This window comes from Spermophilus citellus (assembly GCF_964194105.1).
Source record: "Spermophilus citellus genome assembly, chromosome: 4".
NCBI lineage: Eukaryota > Metazoa > Chordata > Mammalia > Rodentia > Sciuridae > Spermophilus > Spermophilus citellus.
Window position 1 is genome coordinate 109,390,013 of NC_138185.1, and position 16,100 is coordinate 109,406,112.

At 41.5% G+C, this 16,100-nt stretch overlaps 1 protein-coding gene across 8 annotated transcripts in view; it reads left to right on the forward strand.

Moving 5' to 3' along the window:
- The first annotated feature begins 5,514 nt into the window (after nt 1-5,514).
- The window catches only part of PARP6 (poly(ADP-ribose) polymerase family member 6), a 29,606-nt gene continuing 19,020 nt past the window's right edge, over nt 5,515-16,100 (forward strand). For 3 of the 8 annotated variants that reach the window (XR_014021692.1, XR_014021693.1, XM_081292105.1), the window contains exons 1-10: nt 5,515-5,643; nt 6,950-7,211; nt 8,725-8,819; nt 8,917-9,111; nt 9,746-9,823; nt 10,538-10,632; nt 11,274-11,334; nt 11,569-11,659; nt 12,106-12,172; nt 15,896-16,045. Coding sequence is in view for 1 of the 8 variants with exons in the window: in XM_081292105.1 (XP_081148231.1) it covers nt 9,109-9,111; nt 9,746-9,823; nt 10,538-10,632; nt 11,274-11,334; nt 11,569-11,659; nt 12,106-12,172; nt 15,896-16,045 (545 nt within the window). In the remaining 7 variants the exon portion in view is untranslated. The other 5 variants (XR_014021690.1, XR_014021691.1, XR_014021694.1 and 2 more) reach the window with 5 other exon arrangements.

Genomic DNA, 16,100 nt, shown 5'->3' on the forward strand with positions numbered 1-16,100 from the left:
TTTCTTGCTTGTCTTCCTCTATTACTACCTAGCCATCAGCAATCCCCAAAAAGGAATGAAAGTGGTGGTTCCATCCCAGTGTTCCAAGAGATAGGGTGAGGCAAGATGGAGGGTGGGAGGGGCCTTCACACTTCACTTCATCCCCCTACCCATCACAGCATGGCAGCAATTATTACATATGAATTCTTCCAAACAACTCAAAGTATTCCTTACCCATGGAACAAGAAGCTGCCACTGAATTGGGGCCAGTTTAGGGGCTGCTTTTTTCTGTTGTCTCCCCCTCAATAAAAAAGTAAACATATTGGTATTCGGGAGGTAGCTCAGTGGTACAGCACTTGTCTAGCCCATTGAGGAGCTGGATTCAATCTCCAGTTCCATAAAAAAATAAAAATTTTAAGATTTTTACAAGGTAGGGCTGGGGATGTGGCTCAAGAGGTAGCGCGCTTGCCTGACATGCGTGCGGCCTGGGTTCGATCCTCAGCACCACATACCGACAAAGATGTTGCGTCCGCCAAATACTAAAAAATAAATAAATATTTTTTTTAAAGAGAGAGTGAGAGAGGAGAGAGAGAGAGAGAGAGAGAGGGAGAATTTTTAACATTTATTTTTTAGTTCTCGGCGGACACAACATCTTTTGTTGGTATGTGGTGCTGAGGATCGAACCCGGGCCGCACGCATGCCAGGCGAGCGCGCTACCGCTTGAGCCACATCCCCAGCCCCTAAATATTTTTTTTAAAAAAGATTTTTACAAGGTAAAATTGATTCAGTTTAAATGAGGATAGAAATCTAAAATGCTTCCTTCTCAAGGTTCAGGCTGAATAAATCATAGATGATATTTACTAAGGAACATGAAAGAAATTTAGAGTGAGAAGATGAGTCTGCCTGTGAGGTATCCAAGTGGAGCTGTTTCAAAGGCAATTCATCCAAAAGGCAACTTGAAATTCAAGAAGGTTAGGATGGAGATATAGGTTTTGGAAGCCCAGTTTATAGGTGTGTGTCTCTAATGCTGATTTAAACAGAAAACATTTGTTGGAAGGGCACTAGTTTGGGTACTATGATTCAGGTAGGAGACCCAAGATTAGAAAATAGGTAGGAACAATGGAAGGCGAGTTCACCAGAACAAAGGCCAGAATCACATACCAGAACCAGCCCAGCAAGAACATTGCTCCTGCTGTTATCTTCAGACACTGGATGTCACCACCACCAATTCCCACACCACAGCTGCTGGGCATGAGATTAGGCTGAGCCTACTGTGGCAACTGTCACTGGGATGAATTCTCCATGGTTTTATTTCTCTGAATCATTTCAGAATCTCCATTTCCGGGGGTTGCTTGGCTAAGCCTAGGTCATATGCTTCTGTCTTACCTGCTGAAGATCTGGGAAAGTAAAGATCCAAACTTTTGGTGTCTGTCACGGAAGGCAGGCTCTGCTTATCTATATGATTTGTAACGTAAGAAGGGGATTCAGATTCTGAGAAGCCTAAAATGAGCTAGGTCTGCTTCACCAGGATGCTGTTGAAATCACTGGAAAGCGTGATAAGAGAAAAAAAAAAGGCTTATGCTGGCCTGTTTTCTTATTTAAATAGTAAATTAAGGAAAAGGAGTCTATTAAGAATGCAGTGAAGGAATCACATGAGAAAGAAACTGGAAGAGGCTATTTCAAAGGAGCCAACAGAGGTTGAGAGGATAGGATGATCAACAATGCCGAATGACATCAAGTGGTTTACCAAGCCTGAATATTTCCAGTGGACTTGGCAGTTCAGAAGTCATTTGTAACTTTGGTGAAAGTATTTTCAGTAGAGATTCTGGGAAGACTCAGATGGCACCCATGGAAGTGTAGATGCAGAGTATAGACTACTACTAGAAGCTTGGCTGCAGGCAAGAAAAACCAGTAACATATCAGATTAAAACAGGATTTTTTTTTAAAGGTTGGGCTAATTGATCATATTTGTGTGCTAAGATCAAAGAGTAGAAAAGAGGAAAGTGTTGAATATACATGAAGGAAAGGGTAAGCAAAGGAGCAGTTAGCAAAGAGGCAAAAAGGAGATACAGATCACAATGAAAGGATTAACCTTGGATTTGAAGGGAGACCTCCACTCAGCTTTGTGAAATATAAAAGATGGGAGAGAGCCAATGTCAGGGGACAGAAAGTGGAGGCAGCAACCCTCATGGCCTTTATTTTATCTGTGAAACAGAATGAAGGATGGTGTGGAAGGGATGCTTGTTACACTGAGAGCTCAGCTAATGAGACTATGTATTGGGTACAAGTTAAGTGAGCTTAAGCAATTTGTTCTAGATAAAGAGTGATTCACAGAACCCCAAGTTCAGAGGGCCTCACAAAGTGTCTGAGAAGCCACCAGGAGCTAGAGAACTATCTTGTCATTTCTAGTTTCTACTTCTCCATGCTTCATTCTCTGTCCTAGAATGTCTTTATCCATTCTCATTTCACATAATAGGTGGGAGATGGATAGAGTCTAGTTAGAACCATAATCTCTCAGCCCTATTTCAGATTCCCAGGAGAGAATATTTGTTTAGTATAGATGAGATCAGGAATACACTTACAGTTCAATAAACTGCAACCAGGGTGCCAGGGGTCACAAAATACAAAAATGGCCCTGAAGCTTGTGGATTTGGAGTGTGAATGTGGGAAATATAATTCCCCAAGAATGGGCTCATGGGCTGGACTAACCTAAAATGGTTTCCACCTACAAGCTCAAGTCTGTAGGACTGAGTGGTTTCCTTCATCCTAGTTTAGGATGAGAGAATAGAGAAGATACATAGTTAAAATTACCCATGAGTGTTTTTTTTTTTTAAAGATTAAGGTCAATCATACTAACAAAAATGCCATTAATGTGACTGACTTAAAGACATGGAATGGAGGGGCTGGGTTGTAGCTCAGTGGTAGAGCACTTGCCTAGCATGTGTGAGGCACTGGGTTCAATCCTCAGTACCACATAAAAATAAATAAATAAAACAAAGGTATTGTGTCCATCTATAACAAAATATTTTTTCAAAAATATCGGGAATGGATAGGAAAATAAGCAAGGCCAGGAAGGTCCTGAAAAACTATGAAGCAGTTGAGATTCACCATGAGTAACTGAGTAGTGATGTGAGATGGTAAGGGTTCAGGAGGGGGAGTCCTGGAAGGTTATGGAATTCTGGAGTTGAACGTTTCACTGAAGGAGTCAGAACTCCTGTGCCTACCCAAAAGTGCTGTATTCACACTCCCATACACATGTGGTTCTCAGAAGCTATTATGGGACCCTGCATTAGGAAGTAGGACCAACTCTTTCCCCAACTACTCTGACCTTCTGCACTCTGCAATTGGGCTATATTCCTTACTTTTCAGTTATTATATACAATGGGTGTGTCAAACTGAGATACTGTTGTGGCCCAGGCTGAGTGGCAAGGTGAACAGAGGTGGGCATTGAAATGAAAATCAGTCAGAAAGGAGGGGCTGAAGATATACAAATGTAAAAGAGAATCCTTACTGGGAAAATTCTGACATCAGTTCAGAAGCAATAAATATGGCATGTGGTTTTTTCATTTAGGGTTAAGGCCCTCCTTGTGTGTGCTGTGTCCAGCTAAAAAGAGGAAGTGAGGAAGAGGAGTATGTCCAAGATGAACCTTTTCCCATGAGTGCTGATGGAAAAGAAGGTTATATGGGAGCCCAAGACTGGTAAATATGAGAGGAAGTCTGGCCATATCTAGGGATAATAACCATAAAAACTACAATTTCAGCTTCCATTTATGGACTATAGATGCTCCTCAACTTACAATGGGATTATGCTCCAATTAACTCATTTAGTATACCTAACCCACTGAAAGAACATTATACTTAGCAACAGAGCACTACAAAGTATCAGTTGTTTACCCTCTTGATATGTGGCTGATTGGGCAACTTTGATCAGATGTTCTGCCCCACTGAGAGAGACTGCAGTGCATAATGCTATGTCCAAGAAAAGTACAGAATTCAAAGTATAGTTTCTACTAAATAGGTATTGAGTTTGAACCATAATAAATTAGAATGATCTTAAGTTGAACCATGTAAATTGGGACATCTGTACTTCCTAGTCAAAGGATTATGCTATTTACTTTTTGTGTGTGTGAGGATTGAATCCTTGCACATACTTAAGCAAGCATTCTACTACTGAGCTACACCCCCAGCCCTCTTTAATTTGTTATACCTTTGTTTTATTTATTTTTATGCGTTTTGCTGAGGATCAAACCCAGTGCTTCACACGCTTATTTTATTTGTGCGTCATCATCTAGCTAAATTGCCCAGGCTGGCCTCAATTTGCTATCCTTCTGCTCAGCCTCCGGAGTAGCTAGGATTTTGGTGGTGTGCTGCTCCCTCGGCTTGCTGGCTACTTCAAATATATTAATTTTAATCCTATGAAATTTCAGGTATTTGTGCTCATTTGGGGAGCATATATACTAAAATTGGAATAATATAGAATAGATTAGCATTCCCTGTGCAAATTCATGAAGCATTCCACATGAAAAAAGTTACAAATATTTGTTTATATCCTACAAAAATGGTTCAAACTAATACATATGGTTTAAGCTAATACTACCTCATTTTACCTTCAATACAACAGCCCTATGAAATAGGCATTATTGTCTCCAGTTCAAAGATGAGAAAATATTGGTGCAACATGTCTATAATCCCAGCTACTAGGGATCTGAGACAGCAGGATCACAAGTTCAAACCCAACATGGGCATTCAAGCAGACCCTGTCTCAAAAAATAAAAAGGACAGGGGACGTAACTCAGCCATAGAAAGCTTGCCTTAACATGTGTGAGGCCCTGGTTCAAGCCCCAGTATTGAAGAGACAGAGAGAGAGAGGTGCGGGGGGAGGGAGAGAGAGAGAAATGGAGAGACACAGAAAGACAGAGACGGGGTAGAATGAATAAAGACTCAGAAAATGAAAAGTTTTTATTTTAGATTGCACAATAAAGTGCTGAAACCAGGCTTTGAACCTACCTTAACTTAGAAGGTCAGGGTACTTTCCATACTGAAGCTACCAGGGGAACAAATTAGTCAAACTGTAAGAATTAAAAGAGTCTAAGATATTTGACTCTCACTTTCTAAAGAGATTCTTGGAGTCAGTAATACCTGGGGAGAGGACGGGGCTCTAGGCCTCTGTGGGCCAACTCCCAGCGTTCAGTAAGGAGGATCCCTCCCAGCAAGCAGGTGGATTGCCTTACCTGCGCATTCCTCCGAACCACAGAGGGAGCCAAACGCAAATATTCCTCCTTTGGAGAGCACTCCGCCCACTTCCCGGAGCCTCTCTTCTTTCTCCACTCACCAACCCACTGCGCAGGCACCACCTTCTCGCTCCGTACCCCTCCCAACTAGCTACTATTGGGCAAGCGCCCTGATACTGGCGTCCGGAGCGGAGGCGCGCCCGGCTGCCGGCCGCGCGGCGGTTGGTCAGGAGAGAGACACGTGATCGCGGTTGTCGCGGCGCGAGCGTGCGCAGAGTGGCCCAGCGCACCCGTGACGGAACGACTAGGCGTGGGGGTGCGCGACCTCGCCCGCCCGGCCTGGTCCCCGCCCCTTGGCCCGCCGCTCCGCCCCCGCGGGGCGTCCCGGGCCGCTCGTCCCCTCAGCGGCGGCCGCGCGCGGCCCGGGGTCGCCGTGAGTACTCGCGAGGCTGGCCTGTGGGGCGGCCACCACGGGGACGGGGCGGGGCGGCCAGACCGCTGGAAGGGTGTGGGGTCCGCCCCGCCTCGGCGGCGGGGGATGAAATGAGGGGTTTGGACCAGGTGGTTCTGAGGGTGGCTCCTAGACTTAGGCTTCGCTCAGGCCGGGCGGCTGAACCACAGAAGCGGCCAGAGCTTTCTTGGGAAGGCAGGGGTTGGGTGTCTGGGGCTTCAGAGGAAACCCGGAGAACTGTAACCGCTGCCTCAAGGGAGGCCCTAGGGCCTGCCCTAGAAGTGCGGGTGGCAGGGTGTTTTCAGGACCAGCCGCGTTCTCTCCTTCCGCCGGGTACCTGGGGTTGCGCTGTCCTGCGGGAATCGCCACTCCCTGGCTCTTCTCTTCGCTCTTTGTTTAATGGCCTAGCCTTTCTGAGACTGGAACCCTCAGTATAGAAGGGAGTTTTTTTTTTGTTTTTTGGTTTTTTTACTTGCCCAAGACCACAAAGTTGGGAGTCAGGCCCAGAGTTTAAATGAGGAGATCAGAAGCTTCTCTGACTAGGCGTAGAAGATCCCCATGAACCTAGGGAAAAAGACCTTTGTGATCCAGACTTGAGGCTTATTTACAGTTGGTTTATTCCCATGGAAATACATAAAGCATTCCATGGTAGTTGTCATCATTCAAAATAAACACTAAAGTTAACAACACCTTTCTTTGGGCATTCTTCATATAGTCTATATTTGGCCCAACTTCTTGTGAAATACTCCCTCTTTATTTTATCATTTCAATAAAAAAGACTGAATTCATGAACAACTCCCTCAATTAATTATAGTCTCATCACATGAATATTGGATGTAATTTGGACTTGTCAAATGATATAGTTCACCTATACTCCTAACCTTAAGCAAGTTGTATGACTTCCATATACCTGAGTGTCTCTGATAACATGAAAGCTTTGAACTAGGTAAACTTTCAACCTTATTTCTTATTTAAATGATTCTATGAATTCTATTAAAATGATCTGTGAATTCTGTGACCTACCACCTGCTTCCCCCCTGCCCCCACTCTGCATGTTTTCTTTTTTTTTTTTTTGTCTTGGGGATCTATCTCAGGGCCTTATGTGGCTATACTCTCTAGTTCTTAAACCCACTCACCTCTCTGAGAATGGTATTGAGAATAGACAGTAGAAGTCCCTTTCACTACGTTAGCCTGGTTTGAAAGTGCCAGTAATTTCTGAACGTCTCTTTTTGGACAGGAAAAACTCTCTGCCCTGAACTTTTTTTTTTTTTCCTCCTTGTGAAAGCAGTAGACGCTGAGCAGCAACAGCCTTTGGAGAGATGCTGAGTTTTTCTTGACTTCTACAGTGATAAAGACCCTGAAAAAGTTACTACTTCTGGCCTGTGTGGCCATCATCTTACCACTCATCCCCCAAGACAACCCAGCCTGAACATTAGTGCCTCCCTCTTTATTCCTCTGTGATCATCCAGATCAATGCTTGACTGTTTATTTTCAAATTTCACAAGCCCAGCCCCAGATCTTCATATTCTGGTTCTCAGCTGCTCTTGAAGGTGAATGAAGTCTTGCTGTTTAAAATCTGTTTTGGGGGGGTTTTTTTAAATGATTTTTGCCTATGCATGGAGGTGGTTTAGGTTATTGTATGAATGTCTTGTTTGACTTAGTTATAGAGCAGAGAGCTCATTATTCGGTTAATATGTTAAGGAACTAAGAACATAGTGAAAACAGTTAAAATCTATGTCATAGGGGGCTGGGGATGTGGCTCATGCCGTAGCGCACTCGCCTGGCATGCGGGCAGCCCGGGTTCGATCCTCAGCACCACATACAAACAAAGATGTTGTGTCCGCCGAAAACTAAACAATAAATATTAAAATTCTCTCTCTCTCTCCCTCCCTCCCTCCCTAAAAAAAAAAAAAATCTATGCCATAGAACTTACATTCTGATGGGAGATAAATGTATGCTAGACTGTAGTAAGTATTTTGGGAGAAGAGAAATAGTGCTAGTATATGTTGAATTGTTGCTATTTTATATAGGATAGTCAAGGTGACCTTTGAGCAGAATGTGGATATGTGCATTGAAAGGGAACAGCAGAGGCAACAGAAGTTTTTTAGGCAGTTGTTAGGGTAGCTTTGCTATCTACCATTTAACCCTTCATAGTTTAACAGATGTTTTGTTTTGTTTTTCCCTGCTGCATGGGGAGTCTTTAGTGGGGCAAAAAGTTGCTTGGTATACAGTTAGAGGTCTTTAGGAGTAGAAACAAGCAGGAGAAAAGGTTAGGGGTTAGTGTTTTTTTTTTTAATGCATTTGTTGGGATCATTATGGATTTTTTATTTGGGGACTAGGTTCCAGGATGATCCCAGGCCATTATTTTGGCCATAACAATTCAGACCATGTTTATTTGAGGACGTTCAGTATTGTTGAGGACTTTGTTAGATATGATTGTTGAATAATGGCTTATAGCAATATTGATGTTTTAAAAAACATAATGGCTCACTAAGGAGAAATGACAGAGAAAAAGAGTGATTCTGGTTCTTAATTGTGGTGAGGATTGGTATGGTGAAGAATATTTAAAAATGAACTGGTTAGACAGGATAGCATAAACATTTGATCTGCCATCATCACATTTGGCTTTGAGGTTATTGTAGCATTATGAAGTAGAATAGATCCTTGTTCCAATCCCAGCTCTACCGTTTGAATTTAATGGCAGTACCTTATGTTTGTATAGTGTTTTCATGGTTCACTATCTTTATTTCATTTTATTTTTGGTTCCAGGGATTGAACCCAGGAGCACTTAACCACTGAACCACAACCCTAGCCCTTTTTAAAGGTGTTTTTTTTTTTTTTTTGAGACAGAGTCTCACTAAGTTGCTTAGGGTTGTTGAGGTTGGCTTTGAACTTGGAATCTTCCTTCCTCAGCTTCCCTAGCTGCTGGGATTAAAGGCATGCACCACTGTGCCTGGCATCCCCAGCCCTTTTTATTTTTATTTTGATGTAGGTCTCACTAAGTTGCTTAGGGCTCATCACATTGCTGAGACTGGCTTCAAACTTGTGATCCTTCTGCTTCAGCCTCTCAAGTCGCTGGGATCACAGGCCTGTACCACTGTACCTGGCATTGTTCATTACCTTTAAAGAAGGACATACAAAAGTGAATGTGTATACATGTAAGTATATCTCTTTACATGTAATAAAAGTGTACCTGTGTATAAGCCATCTAGCTATTAAGTGGTGATGTAACTAGTTGTTATATGCTTTCCACAGAACAGTGACCTGTTACCACAGTAGCAGAGTCTGATATCCCCAGCAGATCTTCAGTTGCTTCTAACATCACCTCCCTCCCTTATCTCCCTTTGTGGCCTCCTAAATGCCCATCTCGTTGGCCTGGGTTCAGTTGGTGGTATGGAGGGGTGCTGCCTAGCACTGACCTGGGAGTGTGTGTGACCTACTGACCCAATGGTGAGAACTGACTCCTTACTACTTCCAACTAATCATCCAGTGGGTAGATGAGACAATGTGCTGACTTTGTCTTTCCCCAGTATTTTCTCTCTTGCCCTTTTGGAAGAGTGTGGTATCTGAAGTTAAATAAAGGAGAAGGGGCAGGAAATAGTATTACTTGGGGGAGAAGTGTCTGTGTGTTTATGTGTTTTCTTAGGGTAAAAGGGGTGAGTTAAATATATTAAGAGATAGAAACAGAATAATGAGATAAGAGAGCTTATGTATACTTGGGTGCTTCCTTGGGTAATGATCCAGAAGAGGCCAGCTTATACTACAATCCAGATATACTTAGAAATCAACTTTATCATTGAAGTCTTTTGTGTCTCTCCCTCATTGGCTACCAGAGCCTTGATCATACGGAGAGTTAAGAAGGCCAAAATTCCTCACTGTTTTCTTTCTCAAGTTAGAGCTATGCCTTGGATATGATCAGATTCAGGAAGAGATAGACTTGGTAAAGGGTGAGGCAAAAAGTGTAATGGGATTAAGGCTTTAGTTATTCTACCCTAAGGAACCTTTTCCTGTTCTGTCACTCCACCATATTCCATGGAATGAAAGGAACTTAAGAAATAATTGTATCTTTATTTCTCATCATTAGGACATCAAAGGCCAGTTCTGGAATGATGATGATTCAGAAGGAGATAATGAATCAGAGGAATTTCTCTATGGAGTTCAGGTGAGGTTATATTCTTTATAATATTCAGTGTTGGGTGGTCTTGATTTTATTCTCTGGATACATCAAGATTGAAAGAAGTTGTCCTGGAGCAGTGATGAGATGAGGATATAATGTTGGTATGGTCTAATTGTGGTCTTGTCAGAGCTTATCCCATGTCTTTGCTACCCTAGGCTGGGACTTATACCTGTTACAGAATAAACTACATCCTCTGTAAATGAAAGCCATATGTATTTTCTTAGGAACTATTTTTTTTTTTTTTAACTTATTTCACTAGCCAGTGAGGATTATTCATTAGGGTCAAGTCTTAAAAGGACACACTCTTGAGCAAAAATGCTCACACTTTCAGAACGCTCTTCAGATAGAACTTACTTGAGTTAAAATCTGTACCCTTTAGCCTATCTGAGTTTTAGCAGGTCAGTGCCTGAGAGGAAAAGCTAAAGATTTAAAGGATGTGAACTCCTCAAGAAAGGCCTACATTTGGTCTTCAGAAACTTCCTTAAAGTGGTGATGTAGGAGGAAGGAATTTATCAATAAAATCTCTAGCTAGGGCCACCATCCTTTATATAAGTAGCTTTCGCTTCCCTGTACTGCTGCTGTTTGTATCCCTCTGTTTCTGGTGTATCTTCATGTTCTTTTTATTTTTGTCTGTCTGTCCCTGTTTATATATCCTTTTCCACCCCTCCTACCACCCTACATTTTTTGCTGCTGTCTTAGGGGAGCTGTGCAGCTGACCTGTATCGACACCCACAGCTTGATGCAGACATTGAAGCTGTGAAGGAGATCTACAGTGAGAACTCTGTATCCATCAGGTAGGACTCTACTTCAGGATGGCAGGGGAGCAAGTCACTTATTTCTGAGTTGTTAAAAGGCTAAAGGTTTGTTTTCTTTTTATGTTGTGATAAGGGGATAAATGGTGAGCTTAATGATAAAATTTGCCCAAAATACTGATGCTTGGCTAACAGGAGGTATTGGTAGTTTTACTAACTACTTTTCTTAGAAGTTCCTTCTTAGCCAGGGGCACCTACAATCCCAGCTACTGGGAAGGCTAAAGCAGGAGGAATGCAAGTTCAAGGTCAGCCTTAGTTGCTTAGTGAGACAGTGTCTCAAAAATAATAATACCATAAAAATAAAAAGGGCTAGGTGCTTGTGGGTTTAATCTTCAGTATGGCCAAAACAACAACAACAACGATAATAATAATAAGTAAATAAATTTATTCTTATCCTAAATTCCTGAAAGTCATTAATTTTACTTTTGATGTAAGAGTTTCTGTCCTAGAGAAAGCCCTGATCATATAAGTGGCTTGAGATCATCCAGCTAAGACCCTATATACAGACTGTCTTCTAGCCTTTCCTCTCCCCTGTCCCCAGTTCAGTTCTCCTTCTGTCTCAGTTTCTGTTCCTTTCTTTCTCCTTTAATGAGACTCACCTGTGGTTGCCTGTATCTCTGTAGAGAATATGGAACTATCGATGACGTGGACATTGATCTCCACATCAACATCAGCTTCCTCGATGTAAGTGGTGCTAGTACCTGCCAACAACATGTCTATCTGGACTTGTGGATTTTGTCATGTAGGCCAGGAGTCTTGTTCCTGAGTGCTGTATTTGGAGCACAGGTTCTTCATCTCTGTCTTTCCTAGACCATCAGCAGACAGTGGTGTGTACTGTCATGTGCATGTATGTGTTGCATAGGGGAAACTTCAAGTCCATTCCAATTGTAAACTGGAAATTTTCCCTTATTCTTTTAGGAGGAAGTATCTACAGCCTGGAAGGTCCTCCGGACAGAACCTATTGTGTTAAGGCTGAGATTTTCTCTCTCCCAGTACCTTGATGGACCAGGTAAAAGCAGTGATTTGGGCAAGCGGGTACTCTGAGTGTGGTCTAATCTAAAGTTCTAAGTTAACTGAAGTAGAAAAAATCTAGGAGTAAGGCCCTTGGGCTCAATCTACAGCTATTGATAGGGAATTTTCAGTTTCATGTCATTGATGTCTTCTTGACAGCTATCCCTTAAAGGCCTTCTTGGCATTTAATGAAATTGTTTTCTAGTTCTAAGATATCATTTATTCTTCCCTTTCCTTCAATTTCCTACTGAGAATATTTGAAATTGATTAGAGAGCTTCCACAATCTATCTACCTCAGAAGTTTTTCTCTTCCACATTATTATTTAGAATATGCAGTAGCTACTGTTTTTAGACTGTGAGGAAACTATTCCACTGAACTATGGCTTTAAACTCCAAGGAGGATAGAGATATGTATACACTAGGAACTTTCTCTTCTCTTTGCAGAACCATCAATTGAGGTTTTCCAGCCATCGAATAAGGAAGGGTTTGGACTGGGTCTTCAGTTGAAAAAGTAAGAAATTTGATTTTTTTTTTTTTTTTGGTCATGGATATGTGAGGGAAAGAGAGATGGACACATGTGTTAGTCAGCTTTTTGTATCTGTGGTAAGACACCTGAGATATTCACTTTGAAAGTAGGAAAAATTTATTTTGGCATAGAGTGTTAAAGATTTCAGTCCATGATTGCTTGGATCTGTTGCTTTGGGCCTGTGGTAGCATAGTACAGCATGGTGGGAGTACATGGTAGAAGAGGCCTGTTCACCCAATGGTGGAGAAGGAAATAAAGAAATAGAAAGTGAAGGTCTAGCGTTTCAATGTCCCCTTCAGGGCATACCCTCTGACCCTAACTTCCTCCCACTAGGCCTTACTTTATAAAGGTCACATTTTTCAATAGTGCCATAAGCTGGGACCAGACCTTCAACACATAGACTTTTGGGGGACATCAAAAATGTAAACTTTAGCAACACATGTGCATGGACAGACCCTTGGATCGAATGTTTCCTTTTTAAAAATACCCTTTTGAAATAAGCCCAGAAAAAACTAAGAAACAAATTTTGGTAGCATTATTTATGGTTGTAAAAGGGAGCCTATGGTTCTTGGGTATCAGACCTTGAGAATTCCTGGAAGTTAAGGAGTAGTATTTAAAGAAAAGTCAGGCATGGTGGCACATATCTGTATTCTCAGTGAGGCAGGAAAATCTCAAGTTTGGTTTTTTGTTTTTTTGGTTTTTTTTTTTGTACAAATTCAATGTTTTATTAGTGTGAATGTGTGTGTTTTTTTTATGCCCTTTTAAAATTTTTACTTGTAGGATTGCAAGTTTTTTTTTTTAAAGAGAGAGTGAGAGAGGAGAGAGAGAGAGAGAGAGAATTTTTTTTTAATATTTATTTTTTAGTTTTCGGCGGACACAACATCTTTGTACAAGGTGCTGAGGATCGAACCCGGGCCGCACGCATGCCAGGCGAGCGCCCTACCGCTTGAGCCACATCCCCAGCCCTAGGATTGCAAGTTTGAGGCCAACTTCATGTAACTTAAAAAAAGGACATGGTCAGATTAAATTTCAGAAAAAGTATTCTGGTAACTTTATAGTGGGACCAGAACTAGTTTAGTATGAAGCTTTTATATACCCTTAGACATGAAATGATGAAGGGCTGAGCTAAAATATGTCTGTATATTAGAATAGAAGTGAGAGCCGGTTCAATGGGTAGAGCACTTGCCTAGGCTTAAGTCCCTAAGTTCAATTCTTACTAGTAAGTGAACAACAAAAAAAAAAAGAATTGCAAGAATGAAGATGAAACAGAATGATTTTGGGGGTATAAGTCAATAAGACTGGGCTTAGATATTTTGTATACATTTGCAAGAGCCAAGGAGTGGAAAATTACTTTAGATTTCCAGCCCTCCTGTCTAGGTAAATTGTGATGCCACCAATTTAAATAGGGATATAAGAAGAGGAGCATGGACTAGGATGTAACTTGGTGGTAATGCACTTTCCTAGTACATGCCTGGCTCAGGCCTCCAACACCACAAGGAAAAGAAAATAGCAGATTTGTAGCATGAGAATAGATACCCCCGCCAACCACCAGTTTCTTTTTGAAACTGGGTATTGAACCCAGGGCACTTAACTACTGAGTCACAGTCCCAGGCCTTTATATTTTATTTTGAGGCAGTCTCACAAAGTTGCTCAGAGCATTGCTAAGTTGCTGAAGCTGGCTTTGAACTCATGATCTTCCTGCCTCAGTCTCCTGAGCCACTGGGATTATAGATGTGTGCCACTATGCTCAGGTGATAATCCAATTTTAAAGATATTAAAGGTAACTTTAGGATACGAAAATGGAGATGGCTCATATACAGTGTGTATATGAAGTACAGTTTGTTATGTATAGGAGAGGTTAGGGTTGAAGATAGTCATCAGCGTGTGGATAGAAATTAAAACCAGTGAATATGAGATAGCTAAAGGGAGAACATGATAGAAAAGAAAATAGAATCAAAGGTTATATACCTTTTAACACCTAGACAGAATACCCAGGAAACCCCAGAGAAAGAAGAAACACTAAAGGTAGGTCAGAGAAGAATGGTATCACAGAAGACAAGGCAAGACAACTTCTTTATCGAGGGTCAGATGCCAGTGAAGATCTGTTAAGAGGAGAATTTTGAAGTTTCTATTTGATTTAGCTTAACAATGAGAACAATTTTAATGGAATGGTGAGGTAGGAACCACAGTAATTTGAGAATTGAATGATTGGCAAGAAAGTAGAAACAATAATTATGAATTGGGAAATTTAGATGAGTTTAGAAGGGGAAAAGTGTGAGATACTTAGACTGAGGTACAGAAAGTTGAAATTTTTTGTAATCTTTGGGAAAGGAACCAACAAGAGACAGGAATGATTGATAGATTGAGGTTCCTAAAAAGGCAAGAAGGGGCTGAGATAGAGCACAAATAGAGAAATTGTCTTAAACAGGATGTCACTTTGGTCCAGAGAGTGGAGGGATTGAGGTCAGGGTGGAAATAGGTATTATAATAGGATTAGAAAAATTAAAGGAGCTGATATCTGATGGCTTTCTCTAATTAGAAGGGAAAGAGATTGTTGGCTTTAGTTGAAATTAGAAACTTGAGAATTTGAGTAATTATATTGTATCAGAAATGATAAAACTGTTCAAGGACAAGTGAAAGGACTGACAAGTCTGGGAGTTGGAAACTATAATTATAGTATTTCTTTATTTGAAATACTTCGGATTAAACCTGGGACCTCACATATTCTAGCCACTAAATTCCTAGTCTTTTTAAATTTGATTTTGAGACAGGGTCTTGTGAAGTCATGATTCTGGACTCAAATTGTGATCCTCCTGCCTCAGTCTTCCAGGTTGCTGGTATTACAGGCATGTGCCACCTTTCTGGAAACTGTAAATTTGGGGGTGTAGTGGTTTTTTTTTTTAATATTTATTTTTTTAGCTGGACACAATATCTTCATTTTATTTTTATGTGATGCTGAGGATCGAACCCAGGGTCTCACACATGCTAGGCAAGCACTGTACCACTGAGCCACAACCCCAGCCCGGGATGTAATTTTTCATCTAACAATGTCAGTATCTTTTATGTTCCTAGTTCTTTTCTTCACTATTCACAAGGCAGAGTGTGGTACTTACTTCTGTCCTCCCATCTCTGTTCTGGTTTCAATATAGTCATTCTTGGCAGTAAATTTCAGGTTCACAGCCTTTGAAGGCTCACCTTTGAGATCTCCGTGAAAGTGCAAAAAGCATTTCAGAATTTTTATGATCTATTTACATAGTCAATGGGAGAGTGTACTATGATCTACTTTTTCTCACAGTGGATCCAGTGGAATGTACCCCTTTTTTGAGTTTTTTGTCTTTGGCTTAGACTTTTGGCCTAGGACCTACTTCTCTCCAGTCCCCTTCTGGGGTTCATACTGAGTCTTCATTTTTATCAGTTCTTTTTACCTTCACTCTCCAGGTCTCCCATTTCCCCATCATACAGGACTCCATGCTGAAAGGCAAACTGGGTGAACCAGAGCTACGAGTTGGGCGCCTCATTTAGGATGGCATTTAAGATAGTAATTTCCATGTGCTAAGGTCACCTCAAGGCGGGTGTTCAAGCACACATTCCCCTATCACAATTAGTTTTGCAGTCTTTGGAATTAGATTATTTGCCTTGCCTATTTCGTATTTCTTGACCTTCTCCTTTGCCTGATCTTGCCTAAACCTGTTCTCTTTGATTCTTCAGGATCCTGGGTATGTTCACATCCCAACAATGGAAACATCTGAGCAACGATTTCTTGAAGACCCAGCAGGAGAAGAGGCACAGTTGGTTCAAGGCAAGTGGTACCATCAAGAAGTTCCGAGCTGGCCTCAGCATCTTCTCACCCATCCCCAAGTAAGAACCCCCTTAGCTAATCATCTGTAATCACCTCAGTCTTGTCTTAGCCTCA